Raw genomic sequence first — 21,445 nt, forward strand, 5'->3', positions numbered from 1 at the left:
AATGGAATGCATCATCCTCTATACCCGGCGATGATAATCATGATGCCCAAACAAAAAATCAACAAACAGGCATCTTTGTACGTTTGCAGAATTAAAGTAAGGTATCTCGAACCGGTAAGTAGTGGTCGTCCCAGGCGAGGAGGCAAAAGAGGTAAGAATTTAGCTAAGAGTGCATGAGGAGGCGGAGGGGACTGTCAGTCAGTCATTGACATGATATACGGATATAAGAGAGAAGAACTCACTTTCAGTATGAAGAATCGTGTAGTTTGGAGCAGAAGTTCGATCGTCGCGAATGCCCAGAAGACCGGCTGTTTATCAGTTTCGTCTTTACGTTGATCAAACCAATTGTTCCCCGGTGCATCTCTTGCTCCCGTTAGATCTCCCCTACGATCTTACGGTAGCAATGTCCATGTCAGTATAGATTCAAGATCTCCGAGTTGCACTCTTCCAGTATCTCGAGAGAATAAGCTTGAGGGAATGTGATATAGAGAAGCAAAAAGAAACATACCAACTCTCCCACCTCTTTACCCCTTAAAGTCGAAACTACCCACCCATTACTTCCCAAACTCCCCCATCTATCTCTCCAGCTGATCATTTGTAGATTCCTCCCAGGCCAGGCATTAGGTTCCCACCATCCCACACAGAACACGAGAAAGATGATCATAGTGAAAGCATGAACTAGCGGAAAAACCTTTTCGATCCAAGGTTTCCCAACTGATACCATACCCATTCCTCCTAAACCTCCATTTCCACTTAATGCTCCAAGAGCTCCCAGAGCATTTCCAAGGTCTCCCATATTCTCCATTCCTGGGAATCCTCCGAGTCCTTCCATACCTCCCAAAGAAGGAAATCCTCCTAATCCTTCCCCTCCTACACCCGGTGGGAACTGAGGAAAGTCCGCATCTGACCTTTCTGAATCTCCTAGTAGACCGACACCGCCAGATTGAGCTCCAAAGAGTTGTGAGAAGAGTTGTGACATATCTTCATTTGACTGAGATGAACTTGAGGAACCGGGAGGACCGAACATGGATAAAAAAGCGTTCATTTGAGTTTGAAGATCTTCATTCGAATTTTGACCGAATGGAGGTTGAGAGTTAGATGGAGAGGATAAAGATGGTTGTCTTGTAGGAGGGGATGTGGATGATGAAGGTGGAGGTGTTTGTTGAAATGAGGAATTAGTCGTTGTGGTATTTATCATTGGGTCATCCTTGGATTTTGAAGGTTGTTCTTCCTTTGAGATAGGTTTAGAACCTGGCGTCAATTCATCATAGACCAACAAGCCTTACATATCCGGGCTTAATGGAAGGTGACGATCAGACAAGACATGAACATGGTGATGAGAGACATACAGACCAAGAAGAGAAATTGACTCACCCTGCTCTCCGTACAACTTGTCAGCTTCTTCCCCCCGAGCTGTATGTGCCAACTTTGTCAACCCAGCATTTCCTCGAGCTAGGATCTTGGCTTTTCTAGCTGCTGCTCTACGTGCTGCCTCACTCATTCCCGCTTCGTCTTGGGACATGGTTCTTCACTTTATGTACTTAGAGTATGTTGCCAGTTGACCAGTTCACTTCCATACGAAAGGTTGTGATACGTGCCGGTGACCAAAATCCACGTCATGAAGTGAGTGCACGTGGTTTCTACGTTTCCACTCGAAAAGTTCAATTTCAACTTTTCCATCATCATCATCCAAAAGCAAAAAAGAGATTCATCCCCCACAAAGCTTACACCGTCAAGAACATCATGTCCTCCTCTACTGAATCCCCAGATCGTAATCGTCCTTTGGACGATAACAAAGTTCTCGGTGTGAGTGATATCGCTCACCTTCCATGCACTTCCCTCTATGAGACGATCCGTCCCATCAACGTTCCTCGTCATTTTTGACCAAAACTGTAGATCACCCTGACACCCATTTGGGGTCGGATCAAATTGCTAGATGCTAAGACTTCATCAACTCGTTTCGAATTTAAGAGACGGTCTGTGTCATATTAAACATGTTAAAGCGGAAAAGAATGGTAAATCTGACAGGACAGTACGACCCCCTCATTCCACCTGCTTTACTTCGACATGACCTTCCTGTTCCTCCCCTAGCTAAGAAAACTATCTCTTCAGCTCGTAGAACTACTGCATCTATCGTACGTGGCACGGACCCTATGGGGAGGTTGTTGGTGATCGTCGGACCTTGTAGCATACATGATGTGGAGCAGGCAAAGGAGTACGCTTCGAGGTTACGCAAGGGTGTGCAAGAGGGGAGGTGGCAAGGTTTGGAGGTCGTCATGAGAGTTTACTTGTGAGTTGTTTTTGGCCTTCTATTGGCAAGCTATTCGACCATTCCCCTCGGTGGAGCAACTGGAGCCCCCTTCCTACCAACGCACGTTCTTCTCGGGAAGTGATACCGATGGTATCCCGGATACGAGGAGGGACGAGAGAGACGATGGTAAAGATGCTAGTGCTTATTTGCAGTGAAAAACCTCGGACGACAGTTGGATGGAAAGGTCTGATCAACGATCCCGACATTGACGGCAGTTTCAAAATCAACAAAGGGCTGAGAATGGCGAGGGAGCTTTTATGCGATATTAACGCTATGGGCATGCCAGTGGGATGCGAGCTGCTAGACACCATCTCGTGAGTGAACGCAATCTCTTGCTCGTCCCAGATTCCAGAACATTCAACATAATCTTGTCCTTTACTTTCGACGAGCTATCAACCACGTCGCGAAATGAATAATGAGACGCTGCGGATCATGTTGTTGTGATACTGATACAATAGTCCCCAATTCATCGCTGATCTCATCACTTGGGGAGCTATCGGCGCTCGCACCACCGAGTCTCAACTCCATCGAGAGTTAGCATCAGGTGCTTCGTTCCCTATAGGGTTCAAAAATGGCACAGACGGCTCGGTAAGCGTGGCTATCGATGCTATGCAAAGCGCATCACATCCTCATTGTTTCATGGGTATCAATAGTCAGGGTATGGCGAGTATCGTCAAAACATCTGGGAATAGGGATTGTCATGTGATTCTTCGTGGGGGAAGTGGAGGACCAAACTACTCGTGAGTGTCTGCTTTGTATGACAACCCCATGCTTCAATGCCTCGTACGTCATGATCGCTCAACGAGAGCTGTGCAGCTCAAGTCGGATCAAGTCACAGCTGTGTCACGTCAGGAACTGGATGTAGAAGGATTGAATGACTGACTGTGTAGGTCAGAACACGTCCAGGCGGCCTTGTCAGCGATGAGGAAAAAGAATCCTGAAATCGACCCCTCCATCATGGTCGATTGTTCGCATGGAAACTCATCGAAGAATCATTTGAACCAACCCAAGGTCGCCGCTGATCTCGCTGCTCAGATTGCTGCTGGTGAAACGGGGATCGTGGGCATCATGTGAGTGTACAGTCACCCCAACACTTCACTTTTCTCTCAGCTTCTTCGTATTTCCCTTTCAATCATATCGCTCACTCGCCCGATTGCTACTATCTTTTCCCCACTGCAATGGCTCACAGACCAGGTTCGAAAGTAACCTCAAGGGTGGAAAACAAAGTAGCGATCTAGGCCGAGAAAACCTAGAATACGGAGTATCGATCACTGACGGTATGTCTCGCCCCTTGTGATCTATACGTTTGCTGATCATCTAGCTTGTGTGGACTGGGAAATGACGGTGGACATGTTGGACGATCTCAATCGGGTGAGTCAGTTACAATCATACAAGAGAGGAGCTGATGGACAGGCATCACTGGTCAGGAGAGAAGTCGTTGCTAAACGGGAAGCGAATGGGCATGGGACTACCAACGGTCATGACGAGACCAATGGTATACCAACTATCGTCAAGCTTAGATCGGAGGCATAGGAGGCAGCGATTAGTCAGGGAACACATGGTCCCATTTGATCAGCTTGGAGCCATCTGGATCTATCATTTTTCGCCGTCTAACTCATGCATGTGGTTCCTTCACATTCACCTTCCACTGCCCCATTCTCTCTTTGAATACTCGTGCGAGTAGGAACTTCCAGACGCGCATCATGTCTCTCCTGTGTGTACGGCATAGGAGTTAAAAAATGAAGGATATAGATTATACTTGAAGATGAATGTCTCACGCAGAACGACCTCGAGACGTTTCTGGACGTAACTGTTGGCCCTCTCGATGTCTGTAAAAGCGTCAAGAACTCGCCTACTTGAAGTATCTTTCGGACAGACGACCCGCTCAGTGACAAGAGGCCGTATTTTAGCCAATATTTCTTCTACCGTCGTATTCCTCTGTTCGGGAAGAGTTACAGTCAACTGATAAGACTGGTCCGTTTCACGAGTCACCCTGGCTCGGCAACCCAATATGCTCACATTTGGCGTATGGTTTTTAAGAAGTGCATCGCGACTCTGAACAATTTTGGTTATGTCCGCACCCTCCATTGGCTTCAGCTGTACCTCAACCGGAAACATGAATTTGAACTTATCGTACGCGCCAAATGTCCGCTTCTGCAACTCTTCTGAATCACCAGGATAACTCCTTTGCTCGTAGTGTTGTTCAATGGTCGTAATGATAGCTGTGATCATATTTTCTACTTGCTCTGTCATGTTATTCCCGTCAACTATAGCATCCTCCGTAGCAAGCACAAGGTCGTATGCCAGCGTCTCGTCGTCAAAGTAGTACAGGATGGTCACATCGTCTGTTTGAGCAGAAGGAGTGCTGCTCATAGTGAGAATATATATTGGTAAATGAAATTGGTCAGCGACATCTCCATGTCTAGCAGCCTCTTATAGGCTGAAATAAGCTGAGTGATCAGCACACAGCCTTGTATAGGTCCATTGTTCCTGATCCGAGGTGTGAACCCCCAGCACAGGAGAAGTATTTACAACCGTCGAAAAGTAGTAGGCTTAGTGATAAGCGTGAGAAGTGTGTGAAAGACATCTTTCGTGTGATCGTGTGAAATGTTGTCGGCCTCTCGGGCCCGTGTCGCCGATGAAACGACTGAGATCGTGACAACAGCGTCGACCGCTCGACGGTGGAGGGCATATAAGTACTCGGCCGGTTCCGCGCGGGATCGTGAGTAAGGTGAGATCGTGGGGTGAATCCTTAACTTATCTCGAGGTTGACCCGGCATGCACAGCATTCTTACTATTGCTTTCTAAGCCTCCCTCTTCACCGGATCACCATATCACCGGGGACCGCTCTCGACAAGATTCCTGGGAAGTGTTAGATCTTAGATATAGATTTAGAACGGTGTGCTTGAACGTGCTGGGCAATAGGCCCGCGATCCCGCGAGACCATTGGCTGGCAGCAGACTCACCACACTCTCTTTCTTTCCAATCTTTCTCTCTCATCGCTTCATACAGATATTCAACATGCCCTCTTCTTTGAAATCAAGGATTCTATCACCGGAAACAGCCGAGGCGTATTCAAGACAGATGATATTGAACACTTTTCAACGTATGGGACTTGAGACTGTCGAAGCTGGTGTGATGGGGGAGATTGCACGTTTGGTCGAACGACGTGAGTCTTCCCACCTGTCTTGTTTCTCCTCATCTTCAATCAGACATACCTCCTCTTGCTTCGACCTCCCCAACCTCCTCAGTATCTGGCTACTCGGACAATACCAATCGACCTCGTCGCTTTCCCCGCACTGTCCGAGTTTTCTCCTTTTTCCCTTTTCTCTCGGGCTGACTATCCATCGGACCCTCTTTCTGCCTGGTTTGACCCAGTAACCAATGTACTCAGTGACTGAGAATATCATCATCAGATCTTGTCATACTCCCCACCTAGATGTCATACCATTTAAGAGATCTCCGGCTCATCATCAGACATTCAAAAACTGTACAAATCCACTTTATCCTACTCTAAACTCTCATCCCGTCGACCAAACATGTATGACCTACACGCAGCTTGGAGTGACACGTATCAAAGAGATTTGAAAGATGTCCGAAAATCAGCTAAAAAACGAAGAAGACGTAAGTCACATATCCTCTCCTTCCTCACCCTATTCTGGCAAACACTTCCCGTCCATAGATTTTCACAGAAGGGAGATACTGATATTTAGGTATCCCATTAGAACCTCTTCCCATAGAACCCGAGACGATGGAACATGCTCCACATTACACATTGAATGAGGAGGATGAAGAGGACAGAAGACCGGATTGGGTCCCTGAGGGTGTACCGGATTTACCTCCTCGGTATACTTGGGCACATGTGAGTAATTTTGAGTGTCATCATGCTTGTCTTCTATGATATGATTGTTGATATGATCATCTCTCCCAAGATCCATGCCGATTCTTGCACACTCTTCCTCCTTTTTGTCCTTGAGACGTCGGTGAACTGGCTCGTCCTTCTCGTTCTCAGCTTCCGTCTCTGGCTGTCTTTACCTTCCTCACAATTGCCATACAAGTATAAGAGGCAGGTAAGACGGTCCGGCCTCTGAGATGATACTTGATGAGCTACGGTGGTATGCATTGCATGAAACTGACAAATAGACCGAAATCACCGACTCTGAACCTCCTCCATCTGTCTTACCTCAACCTCAGGTAACCTCCGCCTCGTTGGACTTTGTCAAGCTCATTTCTGCCGAAAGCGCCGACATACCTCCCGAGCTGGGTGTGGTGGATTATCGTAAAGCACAAAGAGGAAAACGGAAGCAGTGGGGTACGAAAGGTGTAGGAATATGAGGAAATGCATCTGTAGCGATAGTACAACATGAACATGTACGTGATTATAAGCCCAGAATGAGAAGGTACAACTTGCTCCTAGAGACCAGAGACATGGAAGGATTACTCAGATAGGAAGGTTATAATCTTGGATCTTCTTCTTCTTCGGAATCACTTCCTGCGAATTCATCTTCGACCATTTGTCGTCTGCAGGTCAGTCCCACCCTCACTACACTTCCTCGTGATAATCAGTCCGTCCTTGTTATCTTGGCGAGGAGAGGCGGAGGCATTACGAGAGGTAAAGGGAAAAGGATACCGAGAGGAGTGCAATGTAGGGTTGAGATCAGTTGAAGGAGTGAACAGGGGACAGACGGACCGTTTCTGGTTTGGTTGTAATTTACTAGCTCCTGCTGGAGCACGTCTACTCGGACTTGTGGCTGATAGTCAACAAGACAAAACACATGATCGATTCATAATTTACCAGTTTTCGGTTTCTTAGGTGAAGCTCGGACCAACTTGCCTTCCAACGCGGTGATTTTGGATTGATACGTATTGATGGTTTTCTATCGTGTCAGCTCGTACTACTTCTGTCAATTCTTCCCCTTCCCTTGACATCATGCGGGCGCGGTTCTAAAGTAGGATCATATGTTGAAATAAGTAAGAGGAAAAAAATCACATCTTTCTCCGCTAAAGATACTTTCAACATTCTGATTTCATCTCGTAATTTATCAACATCTAAAATTCAGTTGAGCTCCACTGACAAACTCCGTCAGCTCACCTTTAGGTTCCTGGGGTTTTCTCTGCAATATCTATTTCTCAGCATCTCTTCTTCCTTTCATAATGTACTGAACCAGTGGGAATACTACTCTCTTTGGAATTATGTCAGAGAGGGGAGAAATGGACTGACGGTGCCTATGATACCCAACAATTCCATACCGGCATTTTGACCTTCATTCAATTGAAGATGGAAAATAAGTGATTGTTCGTTCGAAAGGAAGATATGAAGCTATCTTTTCAGTCTATCATATTCCATCCTGACCTATGTGAAAAATTCACTGTGAGAGCTTGGGATTTGGATGAAGGAAGATCGAGATGAAGGTTTCCGTCGGTTATAGCTTCGGATATCAAGGAGACTTTCTTTGTCTTCTCGTCAGCTTACACAATCCATACTTCTTCTTCTCCTGTGACCTCGTTGTGTCAACCAAAGATTCGAAGAACTCCTTGTTTCTCTCTTTGAGCTCTTCGACTGATACTTGGGAAGAGGTTGATGGAAGGTGTAAGTGCAAGGATAATGGAATGAGACTTACGTCCGGAATATCTTGTTGAGTTTCCCATATTTGAAGAGAACCAGAAATATTACCATATACCTTGATGGTCCACCTTTCATCAACTTCGGAGGTGAGTACAAATGGTGGGGTTTCCTCGGACGTATGTATAGTCTGAATCACACCTTTTAATTTGTCCATCTTCGTAAACCAGGCTAGTAAGATAGATGAACTCGTACGGGTACTTTACCAAAGAAGTGATAGGAAGAAGATGAAACGAAAAAAGGTGACTGGATTGATGCATGACGCACAGACAAAGTGGAACACCTCCACCTTCACATCTAGTCATCTTGGAGATCTTCCTTCCTTCCCTCTTTTATCATTTTATCCAATCACGCTCCTAATCATCTGAGTAAAATCATATATCATAGGTCCTTATGAAAGAGCCCAATTTGGAGAGGTTGAAGTCAGAAGGGAAAAGTCAAACGAACCCAAGATGCCAACGAATACGGTTCCAGGTACGATCTATCGTCCTGCCTTATCATCCGACGCTAGAGCCGTATCATATCTCATAGGTCAAGTATGGTCTCAATTCTTTTCTTTCTCCGTTTCTCCACACGATCTTGAACATTATCTCACTCATACTTTGGCAATATCAACAATTACGGAAGAAATAAAATCTGAACGATATCGATTTTTACTTGCTATTATTCCCTCCTCTCTTTCCTGTCTCAGCTCGTCTCACAACCTTCCCGCCGAACCGTCTGTCGTATCAACCGCCACGATCCAACCCCCCAAACCTCCCATTCTAGCCAGTTTTGATGATGATACTACAAGTTCACTCAGGCAGAAAGATGATGTATCGTCGGTGGAAGAGCTGAAAGTGGATGATGGGATCCTGGTGGGAGTAGCTCAATTAGTCTTAAATGCTTCTACACCAATACGAATAGAATCAGGAGAAGAGCTGATGTCAAATATGGTGGAACTACAACGATTATACGTACATCATACTCAACATGGTAGCGGATTGTCTCAAACTTTATTTGAGAAGTGTGAAGAAGTAGTCAGGAGGGAAGGTGGTAATGGAATGTGGTTAGGTGTTTGGGAGGATAATATCAGAGGGAAAAGATTCTATGAAAAGATGGGTATGGATCAAGTTGGGGAGAAGAAATTTGTGTTGGGTAATGCGATGAGAAGGGATTTAGTCATGATGAAACGTATTTAAACCAGTAGCATATCATACCACTATTTTTATCTGCGCATCTTCTGAACATTCATATTGCACACGGTTCGATGAACATACTGTACATGATAAAGTCTTGGAATGTCGGCTTTACCTTACGGAAAGTCTGTCTTTTACGCTATGTCCGGCGAGGTGATCATCTCGATTTATCTCATAGATCAAGAAACGGAATGAATCGATCGATCATTTCAATGAGATATGTCCCTTAGGAACTTCCCCAGCCTGGAAATTAGTGGAATGTTTGGTCAGAGAAGAGATGGAAGGGTGAACATGACTCACATTCACGTCCACGCCATCTCTGAACCATCTCTCCGACTCTTGGATCTCTATCGTATGCCCACTCATCTACTCTCAGCGAATCCTCATACATGGAAGACATCAATCACCAACATACCTGGCGTGACTTCATCCGTCCATCTTCTGCGAACACCCAATGTTCCAGACCGTATGTTCTGTACCACTGTCCGCCAAAATCCGATGCGGAGTGTTCGTACCAAAATTCGACAGCGCTAATCATCAGCACGGTCATTTCCTTATAACCGCCATATGTCCGTCCGTTTGGCCCCTACGTCAATGTTTGTTTTCAATTTCTAAGATGGACAGTAGGCCACAAGTCAACAGATCTGGCATTTCTGTAGGACATAAGACCACTCGCAGGCTAGAAGTAAGCATACGCAGGGAGGAAGCATGGAGATAGTATGGTAGTAATTGGAATAGATATTTAACTGACATTCGATCTCTCTCAAAAGCGAATAACTCCTTTCTCAACCTATAATTTCTCTCCTTCTCCCATTTCCGCGTAAGAAACTCCTCTATAGCCTTCGTACCAGTGAAGAATTGATCCCTGTTTCTCCATATGGAATCGGGGGTGTAGGCAGGAGCCACGAGTTTAGGAGATTTCGTGTCTGTTTATCAGCCCCTGATCATCCCACTGAAGACATGAATACCTACTCCACTTATCTTGAGCTGCTTTAACCTTTCTGTAGATTAATTGGACAACTGTGGAGGAAGGAAGACGAACTGATGTGCTGTCTCGGCGGTAAAAGGAGGGAGAGGATGTAGAGGAGCTGTGGAGATTGGTCGAAGGTGAGTGACGAGATATGGCAGGCTACGAGGTGGGATTTGGGTCAGTAGCATGTCAGAGGTCAGGGGCCAGAGGATCAGAAAGGTTGTAAAGCAACGGGAAAGAGATGGAAGAGAGAAGTCGACGTAACCGGAAGCACATGATCCTTCGGAAACGCGATCAAGGCACGTGACGTGAGGATGTTCGAGATCCTGATCGAAGCGAAGAGTTCGAGAAGGGGAGCAAATTTGCGAAATTATGACCTGTTCTGCTGTCAGAGAGCATTGTAGCATTGTATTATGTATCAACTTATAGATCTTGTGAGAAAGAGGAGAATCCACCTGGAACATGTGGAATGGCTTTGTCAAAGTCCATGAACTGTGAATCCAACCCAGGAGGCATATCACCTACCGTCGTTCTTTACGAGTTCTAGAAGCAAGTGGCCAATTTAAGGTTACTGATGGTTAAGAGTGGACGCGAGTGTTTTTCATCCGCTCCACCCCGTACCCCGAAGGCTGAGAGTTCCGAAACCGACCCCTTCTTCAATTCATTTCCATATCGTTCTACCAAAACACATGAGCCTCGATGCTCACATCCGTATCTTGAAGCGCAGTCCTTCAATCAAAAGCCCGTCTCCGTCGTCATACCCCCGTATCCGCTGTTAGCGGATCGTCAAAATCCCCTTTGCCAAGGTACTTTAACTTGGTCAACAAAGCCGTCCTTGCGAGGTGGTGGACTTTTCACGCTCGACTTTGACAGACGACCTGAGGAAAGGATAGATAGAGGTTATGAATGAGGGAGTGGCACAGCAATCGCGTCCTGGATGATAGTAGTGATAAGTGCATGAGTGCAGGTTCAGGTGCAAAGAGTTGTGAGTTGAGTTTTGACGTTTGACGTTTCATGTTTGTCGCATGTCGCACCTACCCGCCTTGATGGCACTTGCTGTGCACTGACCTCACTCTACATTACACCTCTGCTCCCCCGCCTTAATCGAGTTTTATCGATCAATGATGAAGCGATCAATGCTTGATGCGTGCCTCGCTTTGACCCTGTTTCCCCCCTTTGAGCGTGGACCGTGGTCTCGCCATTGGTGTCATCGGTCTCGCTCCCTTCAAACTCTTCCCCTTTACACCACCACCACCACAACTCTTGACCCTTCCTTCCCTCCACTCGTCTCTCGTCGCTTGACAACACATCTCCTTCCTTGTTTCTTACCCCGATCTATCTATTTCCTACGCCATACCGAGGCAACCAGCCGATTTTCAGCTCACCGCAGCACCTTACACTCTTTTCTTTCGCACGTATCAATCTCACCCTATCAACCCCCTTCTCGGTCCCCTCTGGTCAGGTGTGCCGCCACCGTCAGTCCTTTGACCACCTAAAACCTCTCCGTCCGCCCTCTTTTCATTCCCTCACTCCACTCTTCGGCTAGGAGGCTGGGGGTAATTCGACCCCCTCTCAAGTCGTCCGACGCGTTACAACCGGTTAGCAGGCATCTTGTTCGTCTCTCAGGGGTAGGCTCGTCAATTCTCCTCCAATACCCGCTATCATTTGTGTTTTCCCATACTCTTGTGGACATTACCTCGTTTATCTTCTGTTGGCTCGTGTCATCGCTGATCATGTACAGTTTTCGACCCTTTCCCTAGTCTTTCACCATTCGCTAAATAATTTAATCAAACCGATTGGAGATGAGACGAAGAAGGGCGGCGTGGATACCGCTGGTGTTGTCTTTCGTCATCACCGTTCAGGCTATCCTTGCTGTTCCACATCCGGGAAGGGCGGCTCATTCGAGACTCGCTCATCGTAATGATGGCAAGCAGGCCTTGAGGACGACAGAGGAGCAGAGAGATCTCTTGGATTTATTTGTCAATGGTAGGTCCATTGATATAGGTCAAGGCCCTGTTCAAGGTCCGACTGACGCTCAGGCCCCGTGAACTTGACCATTGGTTCGACCACTTCATCGATCTCTTCTTCCTCTACGTCTTCAACTTCTTCTATCACTTCGGAAACTCCCAGCAAGGTTTCTAGTTCTTCAACGTCTTCAGCCCCAGATCTTGGCGCACCAACCTTTGCCCTTTCTTCATCGACCTTGACATCATCGAGTACCTTGTCGTCGAAGACCGTCACGCCGTCTTCTTCAATCAGCTCCTCGTCTGCTGCCAATGCGGTCGCTGAAGTATCATCATCAAAGGCCAGCTCTAGTACCTCGACTACTTCTAGCACGTCGAGCACTTCGTCGCCACTTGCTTCCAACGTTGTGTCATCGACGAGCGCCAAAGCGAGTGACTCGACCTCTTCTACTACGTCTGTCATTTCTTCTGCTATTGCCGATGTGAAGTCTCCCATTACATCTTCGACTTCGATAACATTCATCACGCCAGCATCTCCGACCACTTCATCCTCAAGCTCTTCAAGTACGGGCGTGGTGATAGACGTGGGCCTCACGATCGGTTCCGAATCAACCAGCTCGTCTTCCAGCGACGTGAGTTCTGTCACGCAGTCCGACTCAACTTCTGCGACTTCGACTTCGTCTACAAGTGGGGAACCTTCAGTGATCGAAGATACAACGCCAAGTGAGTTATTATTTCAATTCAAGATTTCAAATCTGGTCAAAACATTCAAACCTTCCCTCCTTGTATCCTCCTTGTTACGTTCATGGTATTTCGCAGATTCTTCTGAGCAAGACCAACTGGCAAGGCCAAGAAATAGGAGCTGGTCTCCTATTCTTTTCGCAAGTGCAAGTGTACTGCCCCGAGGATACCCCTCAAGGCCAAGACCAACTTACATGCCTTTGAGTCCTGCTGTATTGGCTTATAAACCAAAGCGGGAAGGTGGAGATGGCAATGATACGCATTCTTCATCCCCTCCTACTCCCCCTGAATCCACTCATTCCAAAGATCCCCCATCATCGACGATAAATCCTGGCGTGTCTTCTTCCAAAGCTGCTCCGTCCGTCCCCTCCGCTCCCAGTGTCAGTTCTGAGACTCATAGCCAATCGTCTGCCCCTGCTTCATCTCCTCCTCTTAGCTCAGCACAACCGCCTAGCTCGTCACTCCCACCCAGCTCATCACTCCCACCTAGCTCATCACTCCCACCCAGCTCATCACTTCCAACCAGCTCATCACTTCCAACCAGCTCATCACTTCCACCCAGCTCGTCACTTCCACCCAGCTCGTCACTTCCACCCAGCTCGTCACTTCCACCCAGCTCGTCACTTCCACCCAGCTCATTGTCCTTCTCCAGTTCGAAACCGTTTTCTAGCTCATCGTTTTCCCCGGGCTCTTCTGCATTGAGCTCCCACTCAGCAACTGACTCTTCCTCTTTTTCCAGTAATGATCCGAGGATTTCAAGCTCAAGCCTGCTTCTCTCTTCTTCCCATGTCCCATCCTCCTCCCAACCCCATTCGTCAAGTGTTTCATACTCTATTTTCTCTGGTGTTGTAGCCTTCAATAGCTCGTCTTCTTTGCAAGGCTCAAGCTCAAGTCTGCCACTCAGTAGCTTCGCTTCAAGTCTGAGTTCTGCAATTTCCTCTGTACAGGCTCCAAGCAATCCACAGCCTTCTCTTCCCTCAGTGTCGCTGACTTCTTCAGGTGCCTCTTCTACCTCCGGAACGTTGTTCAGCAGCTCGTCATCGGCTGTCAGTCCTCCGCCATCGTCTCCTGCAAGTTCGCCTCCGTCTTCATCTAGCGGTCCGGCCGAGCTTCCGGCATCGAGTTCGGCTACCTCGTCAGCGTCTTCGTTCGATTCATCCGCCACTTCATCTGCAACTTCTTCACAGCCTTCCTCTGATCCGGCACAGTCTGTACCGGCATCCAGTCAGCCTCCGCCCGGCGATGGATTTCCAAGCTCCAGTAGCGCGACATCTTCCGTCACGCACACGGCTACATCCGATACTGCTCATGTGGTTGAGCCCAGTTCAAGCTCAAGCTCGACGCCAGGCGAAACGTCATCAGTTTCATCAATTATTGCCTCTTCCTCTCAGGCTAGTATCGGATCTGGTGGCAGCTCGAACTTGGGAGATACACCATCTTCAACATTATCTTCTGTTACTGCACCACCTTCCCAAGTTAACTCCGCAACGAGTTCTTCGGTCACTTCTGTTACCGACGTCATCTCCGATATCAGTAGCTCGGCTTCCCGTTCCAGAGATCCGGCCAATATCGCGACTGTATCTTCCTCTCTCTCTTCCACAAGCTCATCATCTAGTCGCACATCGACAGTAACAGACAGCGAGACTGCCACCCTTGTCTCAGTCTCGACTACTCCAAATGCGACCGGACCTCAAGTGGCGACATTTTCTCAGCCCTCGAGTGCACAAGCATCTTACTCGAGCTGGTCGACCCCGTCAGACCAAGTATACATTCCAACCCAGACAACCTTAATCATCGCCGGCACATCCTCCTCAAGCTCCTCAGCTCCCAGTGGTGCTTCCGACGTTCAGACTCCATACACCAGTGGGGCACCATCGGAGTCACCGAAATCCAGTCAGCTGCCAGCGACAGCGACTATTCCCAGCGCAATCCCGACTTTGATTGTTCCGGCGAACTCGGTCGCTAATCAGGCTGACGCAGGGAGCGGGGGTAGTAACGATCCTCTGAAGGATAAGACCTTAGTGGCGTTCTTGTTGAGTCCTAGTTATCCGTGGACGTTTGTGGTGCAAGATTCGGATGCGGAGAGTCAGCTGTTCAACACATTCCCCGACTTGATCGCTTCGGCATTGAACATAAGTGGTGAGTGTCAGATTTTCCCGCCAGTGTCACTTCGACACCCCATAAATTCTTTGACTGCTTAAAAGTGCCCCTTGTGGTCTATTCTCATAACTTGGCTGGCGTAAAGTTGAAGGCTCATGCTTTGAATTCTGGACCCCTTGCTGATTCGCAGCCAACGACGTGCCTACGTATGGTCTGTCAGTTTATCAACCGGCATCTTATGACGGCGACACCAATACACTGCTCACACAATGGCTGGGCTACATTCCTTCGTCCATGTTCGGCACCCTGAACGCGTATCTCAAAACCCAATCATCCCCTCTTTACACCCAGACTGGTATCAATGGTCAGCTCGCGGCTCAAATAGACACTTCTTTCCCATTGGCCGCCTCTGCCAGCAGCGCCATCGCTCCATCTACCACATCCGATGGCTCTGGCTCTCACAAGCGTACCATCATTATCGCCGTCAGCGTAACCGTCGGGGTTCTCGTTTGGTTCGCCCTCATATATTGGGTATACCGACGTGTGAAGAAGCACAATGATCATGTGGTTCATAAACGTCTATCGGAGCATATGTCAATGTTCGAGCCACCTCGAGACCAAATGTCTCAAATCCGATCTCAACGACCTATCTCCATCGCTGCTTCCGAAGTTGACGATCGACCTAGTTCATTCTATGCCTCGCCGATAGAGAACGAACGTGCTTCTCGTCGAAACGAATCCACTTATTCGTCTTCGTACGGAGCTGTAGATGGTCACACTCAACAAGGTCGAGGATCGCCTACTTCACCAGGGGCAGATTACGGTCCTTCAGTATTTGGAACATCATGGTTCAACACCGGTGCTCATCAACTCCCTCCACCAATCCCGACCAGTCAAAGTGGAAGAGGATCAAACCCTTTCGAAGATATAGTCACTAGATCTTACTTGAGCACGGCGGGTGGTCAAGGACAAAGAAGGAGTCAAATGCCTAAAGTTCAAAAAGGTATGATCGGTAATCCTACATTACAAGGGAATTCTCTCGAATTTCACGATCCATTCGCCGATGGTCATTCGTGATCTTTCAAAATTTTGAACAAAACAAAACGATACAATATGATCTCTTGTTCCAATCGGACATTTTTCTCTGAAAACCTTTTGCTCTTTTGTCTCACCTCGAAAACATCTTTTTACCTTAGACCCTTTGTCCCTCAGTCCGCATCTTGTTCATTTGAAAGGATGAGATTAAAACGTTACGAGTAAAATCGTAGTGGTGGAAATATACTGTAGATCGCGCGGGCGCGTTGAACGTCTTTCTTTTCATGTTCTTGGTTCAGCAGGGAATGCACGATAATGTCCTTACAACTCTGACCTGTCCGATGATATGCTCACTTGATCACTTGATACACTTTGATCAAACCCCGACGTGCGGCAACTGACAGACCTTTCTACGGTACGTGTGTGTACAGTGGTACATACTCCAGTATTCTCTCACCTCGCGGCAGTTTTTCATAAGCCGGAAAATCAGTCGCGTCCATGGGTTGATGATGTCAGGAACTAAACTGAGCATGCGCTGATCGATGACGTTGTAGATCTTCCGCCGATGGTGGGATCTCTGGATTCTCTGGTTACTGAAGCATGCTAAATTTTTGTGACGTGAACGCATGGATTGCATGGTACTAAAGGAGGGAAGAAATTGACCTGTGACGTCATTGCTCGATCCACGAGTAGTCATAACTCATCTAAACATTTCGCCTTCTTCTCATCGTATCATCTTGTCCTCCATTTCACATAGTGATAAGTAACTAATCTTTTATTTTATAACTCACCAGGATAGACAACATGGAAGCTTTGAAAGATTTAGCTGGGAAAGTGACCGGTGATGAGAACACTGCTGGGATCTTTAACTCTGCAGCGGTGAGTTCTACCTCATTCCTTTTCTTCAACACACCTCCCCCACCACACACCTCCTTCTCCTACACCTACACCTACACCTACACCTACACCTACACCTACACCTACACCTACACCTACACCTACACCTACACCTACACCTACACCTACACCTACACCTACACCTACACCTACACCTACACTCTCTCTCGCTACATCTCTGAGATGATCTCCAAGCGTGATGATATCCATTAGGAAGGAATGATCATCTGACTCGTAGCCCACAGGAGAACGTGCGGGTGAAGGAGAATTCCCCAAACCTGGTGATTTCGTTGTCGAATCTCAAGTCGACAGGGTTGTAGGTATCCAAGCGGATATGGAAAAGAAACCAGAGTCTGTCACTGCTGTTCAAGGGGATGAAGATTTTACAAAGTATAAAGCTGCCGGTTTGGTGAGTTTCTTCATTCTTTTTATCTACTTCTTGTTTCCCCCTGAATCTTCTCCGACATGTGTCTTATACTTGGCTCACACTTCTCCTCACTTCTCCTCACTTCTCCTCACTTCTCCTCACTTCTCCTCACTTCTCCTCACTTCTCTCTCCTTTTCCTCTCACACTTCTCGAATGATTCTCTCGTACTTCCCTCACTCCCTCGGAGATTCCCAGTCCAATGCGTATGGGAAAGTTGCATCTTGTGGGATATTCCGAGCTGTGAGAAGGGTCGTGGGAGCACGTATGTTGATATACAGATGATTGGGAAGAAGACAATTGTCACTGGCGGTGATTCGGGTATCGGACGTGCTGCCGCTGTTCATTTTGCCAAAGAAGGTGCCGATGTGAGTGCCTCATGTTTCGTTCTTGAAGTCTAATCACCTCCCCAATCAAACTACGTAATGTATAAGGCTGATTACCAGGTCGCCATCGTGTATCTCCCCGAAGAACAAGTGGATGCGGATAAAACTAAACAACTTATCGAAAAAGCTGGTCGACAGTGCCTTCTTTTCCCTCAGGACATACGCGATGAAGCAGGTTGCAATAGGGTCATCGAAAGTGTTGTAAAGGCTTGGGGCAGGATAGATGTGTTGGTGAATAATGCGTCTGTCATGGTGAGTCATCTGTGACTGTTGACAGATGATAGTAAAGCTGACCCAATAGTACGACCAGAAGAGTATCACTGATATCACTACGGAACAGTTCAAGCGCACCATGGAGACCAACATGTGAGTTATATTGTGGTGCTTGAAGGGAATCACACTGATTCACAGATATGGCACTTTCTTCTTGACCCGAGCCGCGGTCCCTCATATCCCTAAAGGCGGCTCTATCATTATTACTGCATCGCAGGGTGAGTTTTCCTTGTATTGATCGGTCCAGTTCAAAATCCCTAGTATTCTTGAATCGTGTAACGACAGCTCGCTGACAGCTCAGTCGCCTATGCGTATGTTCCATCTCCCGTCTCCCTTTTCAATTCTCAACGAGTGTAGCCATGCTCTTCTTCTCTCCTATATGGAGTCGCAGTTCCTAGCCGCCTAAGCCTAGCAGTCACGCGGCATATATACCTTGCTGACCCACAGCGGTCCTCCTAGTCTACTCGACTACTCCATGACCAAAGGCGCCCAAGTATCCATGGTTCGATGTCTCTCCAATCAGCTTATCGGACAAGGCATCCGTGTAAACGCTGTCTGTCCAGGGCCCGTCTGGACTCCTCTTCAACCCGCGGCGATGGACAAGGAGACGATGAAGACTTGGCACAACACTCCTGCGCCAATCGGACGTATCGGTCAGCCTTCCGAGCTTGGACCGGCGTATGTGTTTCTGGCGAGTGAGCAAATGGGTAGTTTCATCTCTGGTCAGAGCATTCACGTAAATGGTGGCGCGATCGTCAGCGGGTAAATGGTCCAGTCGTGGGGTCGCATGTTGCGTAAGAGTGGATTGACGGGATATGAGCATGAGGTACATATGTATGTAGCACGCATGAATGGTATTAACAAGGATTATGATGTGTCATCGATGTTTTGTAGATGATCTGCTTGTGGTCGGACGAGGTCGAGGGGGATACAAGATTCGATTGACAAGGTCTATAGGAAGATCTACTGCTTCTTCTGCGAAAGAATCTTCAGGAGAAGAAGATTTAGGAGGTATTTTGGCGAACGGGTCTGTTGTCAGGATGGTCACGTTCTCCAAGGCTGTGATCATCCTCCTGAACGGCATCGTCATCTCTAGTGATCCGAGAACCTTGACCCATCCGCTGAGTATATGATGGGCGACGGAACAGAGATCTGAGGAGGAAAGTCAATGAAGGCAGGAGAGGTACGAGAGCACGAGTAACACTCACCCGTGAACGACCTCAAAGAGTCGAATGGGGGAGTGTTATAAGCCATCAAAGCTGCATAACTCCAATAAGTGAGTAAAACGCAGAGCATCATCCAGCACGGTACGACAATAGCCCATTCTCTATCTCATCAGCTTCTCTCATCCTCTTACTCTGATCATGTCCCACTCGTCTTTCTCTTCCCTAACAGATAACATCTCATTGTTTCTTCCTTTTACCATCTTCATCTTCCTTCTTACTTCATTTCCGACTCGCCCGCATTTCCCACATTCTCCCATATCCTGTCCGTTTCCCATTCATTGGAAAGACTTTCAGTATTCATCCTCACTCCGAATCAACCGACACGTAGGGTCCCATCAGGTTATTCTCAAAGCGGAAGTGAAAGTATATCAAGGACACGAATCTCTGACAAAAGGTAAAAACTCACTGAGAAGGAAACCAACTCCATCCTATTTTTTCTAACCAATTCACGGGTAAAAACGCCCAAGATAGATATAGACCAAAGAGGATATATGTGCCTAATACAGCTATGAGCGCGTAGATCTCAGTTGAGGATGGTAGAGTTGACTGGTGGTTTGATATTGACGGTTGGTCGGGTGGGGGCCAAGGGGAGATTGGAGAGAGAGGTGAGGTGAGTTCGGGAATAAGAGTTGACATGGTGGATTTGGTGGATATTCTGCCGGAGAGTCTTTGGGAGATTCTCAATGTTGAGTGAGGTGGCTTAATCGTCTTTTTCCGGTCATCTCGACGATAGAGTGTCTGAACAGAAGCATAAGGCAGTAGTCATTTAGAGGAGGCGGAGGAACTCTGAGGATGCACTTCTATGGTGATCGAAGAGTTCAACGGCTTCTTTCCGTCGGAAACAACGCACGTGGCAGAGAAAGTTCGGTCTTCTCGGTCTGAGAAGTTTTCTTACAGAACCAAAGAGTTTCGCTATAATTTACGGTCATCGCTTTACCTGACTTTGCTTATCAGCCAAGAGCGATAATACTTGTATTCAGTACCCATTACCAAATCGCTCAATATGTCAGACGTAGAATATCTAAAAAGTTTACTTGGTGTACATCCTGATTTCCCCAAAAAGGTGAGTGATCTCAACTATCTCCTTCAATCCACATTCCACATCAACATGCGATATCAACTCCAAACTCACCTCTTTATTCAATCTCATACAATTCTCAATTCCTTTTAATTGTGTCAATCACAACGAGACTCATCAAATACACTCTCATATCAAGTAATAGAATAAATGTATGAGAAGCATTTCGAGAAACTGACAAATCAAAAAGGGAATAACATTCCTAGATATTTTCCCAATCCTTCAAAACCCTATAGCATTCGAAACTCTCATAACTCATATAGTTCATCACATACTCATAACTCATCCAACTCCACCAGATATAATCGTAGGACTCGATGCCAGAGGTTTTCTGTTAGGTCCTATGATAGCATCAAGATTGAAAACTTCTTTCGTACCCGTTAGAAAAGGTGGTAAATTACCAGGAGAGACTGAAAATGTTACGTATGATAAAGAATATGGAAAAGATGTTTTTGAGATACAAAAAGGTTCTGTGGGTAAAGGATCTAGATGTTTGGTCATTGAGTGAGTTTCGACTTTTCTCATATCTTTTCTTCTTCTTGTTTACTTTGGGTGTCTTGTACACCTTCTCAACCCACGTTTTATCCTTCTTTTGATTACATCTTTTCTCAATTAGCTTCTTTTCAATCTACCTACTTTCCATTACTTGTATATGGCTTTTGTGTCAGTGGGTGAGAATTTGCAGGATCTTGAGATATCCTTGTTCGTTAGTCTACTTCACATGGACTGAGTAGGATCATGTTGTGTTCAGCAGACCTCTTTAAGCGGTGATACGTGGTAGGGGAAAAGCATCGATTCGGATGAACATCATACTTTCCACTTCCCATTCGGTGCCTTGGATCCACCGACGGTATAAGATTTGAACAAAGTGAAAGAATTTATACTGACTGATAATAGCGACCTCATAGCTACTGGCGGATCAGCAGCAGCAGCCGGTCAATTAATCGAGAAATCCGGTGGTGTGACAATAGAATATATATTCATAATCTCTCTTCCTTTTCTTAAAGGAGAAGAAAAATTGAATGCTCCTTGTTATTCTCTCATCCAAGCAGAGGATTGAACCCATCATCTTTCTCCTCTCCCCTAACCCCTACGCGCTTCACCACTTCACCCCAAGCGACGCGATTTTTCGAAACGGTCTTTTCTGTGCTCCGTCTCGGTTGATGATGGTGAAAGGATTGAGAGAGGAATTCGAAATATCAATGAAAGTGTCTCAATGTAGTTGGAAACATGAATCCA

General features: G+C 46.8%; 12 protein-coding genes across 12 annotated transcripts; 7 read left to right on the plus strand and 5 right to left on the minus strand.

Moving 5' to 3' along the window:
* Nucleotides 1–11: 11 nt before the first annotated feature.
* On the minus strand, nt 12–1,522 carry TREMEDRAFT_69103 (uncharacterized protein; the record flags this gene model as incomplete). The annotated part of the gene is made up of 4 exons (XM_007005493.1): nt 12–191; nt 243–325; nt 559–1,251; nt 1,375–1,522. The coding sequence occupies 4 exons, from the start codon at nt 1,520–1,522 to the stop codon at nt 12–14; spliced, it is 1,104 nt and encodes a 367-aa protein (XP_007005555.1).
* A 175-nt stretch (nt 1,523–1,697) lies between these two features.
* Nucleotides 1,698–3,844, plus strand: TREMEDRAFT_71859 (uncharacterized protein; the record flags this gene model as incomplete). The annotated part of the gene is made up of 8 exons (XM_007005494.1): nt 1,698–1,806; nt 2,034–2,290; nt 2,464–2,625; nt 2,770–3,051; nt 3,202–3,381; nt 3,506–3,588; nt 3,633–3,682; nt 3,725–3,844. Exons 1-8 carry the CDS (start codon nt 1,744–1,746, stop codon nt 3,842–3,844), a joined length of 1,197 nt encoding a protein of 398 aa, XP_007005556.1. The 5' UTR covers nt 1,698–1,743.
* A 455-nt stretch (nt 3,845–4,299) lies between these two features.
* Nucleotides 4,300–4,684, minus strand: TREMEDRAFT_63095 (uncharacterized protein; the record flags this gene model as incomplete). Its single annotated transcript, XM_007005377.1, has 2 exons — nt 4,300–4,325; nt 4,393–4,684. 2 exons carry the CDS (start codon nt 4,682–4,684, stop codon nt 4,300–4,302), a joined length of 318 nt encoding a protein of 105 aa, XP_007005439.1.
* Nucleotides 4,685–5,332: 648 nt separating this feature from the next.
* Nucleotides 5,333–6,646, plus strand: TREMEDRAFT_63096 (uncharacterized protein; the record flags this gene model as incomplete). The annotated part of the gene is made up of 5 exons (XM_007005378.1): nt 5,333–5,480; nt 5,789–5,935; nt 6,025–6,173; nt 6,244–6,381; nt 6,455–6,646. The coding sequence occupies 5 exons, from the start codon at nt 5,333–5,335 to the stop codon at nt 6,644–6,646; spliced, it is 774 nt and encodes a 257-aa protein (XP_007005440.1).
* A 449-nt stretch (nt 6,647–7,095) lies between these two features.
* Nucleotides 7,096–8,239, minus strand: TREMEDRAFT_63097 (uncharacterized protein; the record flags this gene model as incomplete). Its single annotated transcript, XM_007005379.1, has 7 exons — nt 7,096–7,188; nt 7,302–7,360; nt 7,404–7,434; nt 7,533–7,631; nt 7,682–7,768; nt 7,933–8,134; nt 8,202–8,239. 7 exons carry the CDS (start codon nt 8,237–8,239, stop codon nt 7,096–7,098), a joined length of 609 nt encoding a protein of 202 aa, XP_007005441.1.
* Nucleotides 8,240–8,298: 59 nt separating this feature from the next.
* Nucleotides 8,299–9,120, plus strand: TREMEDRAFT_57167 (uncharacterized protein). Its single transcript, XM_007005321.1, has one exon. The coding sequence runs from the start codon at nt 8,387–8,389 to the stop codon at nt 9,113–9,115; it is 729 nt and encodes a 242-aa protein (XP_007005383.1). The 5' UTR covers nt 8,299–8,386; the 3' UTR covers nt 9,116–9,120.
* A 196-nt stretch (nt 9,121–9,316) lies between these two features.
* Nucleotides 9,317–10,270, minus strand: TREMEDRAFT_31603 (uncharacterized protein; the record flags this gene model as incomplete). Its single annotated transcript, XM_007005214.1, has 6 exons — nt 9,317–9,355; nt 9,413–9,478; nt 9,528–9,642; nt 9,864–10,038; nt 10,085–10,113; nt 10,155–10,270. The coding sequence occupies 6 exons, from the start codon at nt 10,268–10,270 to the stop codon at nt 9,317–9,319; spliced, it is 540 nt and encodes a 179-aa protein (XP_007005276.1).
* A 509-nt stretch (nt 10,271–10,779) lies between these two features.
* On the plus strand, nt 10,780–12,411 carry TREMEDRAFT_57168 (uncharacterized protein; the record flags this gene model as incomplete). Its single annotated transcript, XM_007005322.1, has 3 exons — nt 10,780–11,067; nt 11,824–12,068; nt 12,122–12,411. Coding segments are annotated over exons 2-3 (434 nt in total), but the record flags the coding sequence as incomplete, so codon positions are not given.
* Nucleotides 12,412–14,427: 2,016 nt separating this feature from the next.
* Nucleotides 14,428–16,245, plus strand: TREMEDRAFT_74116 (uncharacterized protein). Its single transcript, XM_007005495.1, has 2 exons — nt 14,428–14,926; nt 15,078–16,245. The coding sequence occupies exon 2, from the start codon at nt 15,182–15,184 to the stop codon at nt 15,962–15,964; it is 783 nt and encodes a 260-aa protein (XP_007005557.1). The 5' UTR covers nt 14,428–14,926; nt 15,078–15,181; the 3' UTR covers nt 15,965–16,245.
* Nucleotides 16,246–17,524: 1,279 nt separating this feature from the next.
* On the plus strand, nt 17,525–18,668 carry TREMEDRAFT_31612 (uncharacterized protein; the record flags this gene model as incomplete). Its single annotated transcript, XM_007005215.1, has 5 exons — nt 17,525–17,611; nt 17,690–17,881; nt 17,931–17,995; nt 18,041–18,133; nt 18,350–18,668. 5 exons carry the CDS (start codon nt 17,525–17,527, stop codon nt 18,666–18,668), a joined length of 756 nt encoding a protein of 251 aa, XP_007005277.1.
* A 162-nt stretch (nt 18,669–18,830) lies between these two features.
* TREMEDRAFT_23916 (uncharacterized protein) lies at nt 18,831–19,659 on the minus strand (the record flags this gene model as incomplete). Its single annotated transcript, XM_007005211.1, has 3 exons — nt 18,831–18,931; nt 19,111–19,229; nt 19,535–19,659. Coding segments are annotated over 3 exons (345 nt in total), but the record flags the coding sequence as incomplete, so codon positions are not given.
* A 472-nt stretch (nt 19,660–20,131) lies between these two features.
* TREMEDRAFT_31876 (uncharacterized protein) lies at nt 20,132–21,266 on the plus strand (the record flags this gene model as incomplete). Its single annotated transcript, XM_007005242.1, has 3 exons — nt 20,132–20,191; nt 20,397–20,710; nt 21,104–21,266. 3 exons carry the CDS (start codon nt 20,132–20,134, stop codon nt 21,264–21,266), a joined length of 537 nt encoding a protein of 178 aa, XP_007005304.1.
* Nucleotides 21,267–21,445: the final 179 nt, after the last annotated feature.

Source organism: Tremella mesenterica (genome assembly GCF_000271645.1).
Source record: "Tremella mesenterica DSM 1558 unplaced genomic scaffold TREMEscaffold_7, whole genome shotgun sequence".
NCBI classification, from domain to species: domain Eukaryota; kingdom Fungi; phylum Basidiomycota; class Tremellomycetes; order Tremellales; family Tremellaceae; genus Tremella; species Tremella mesenterica.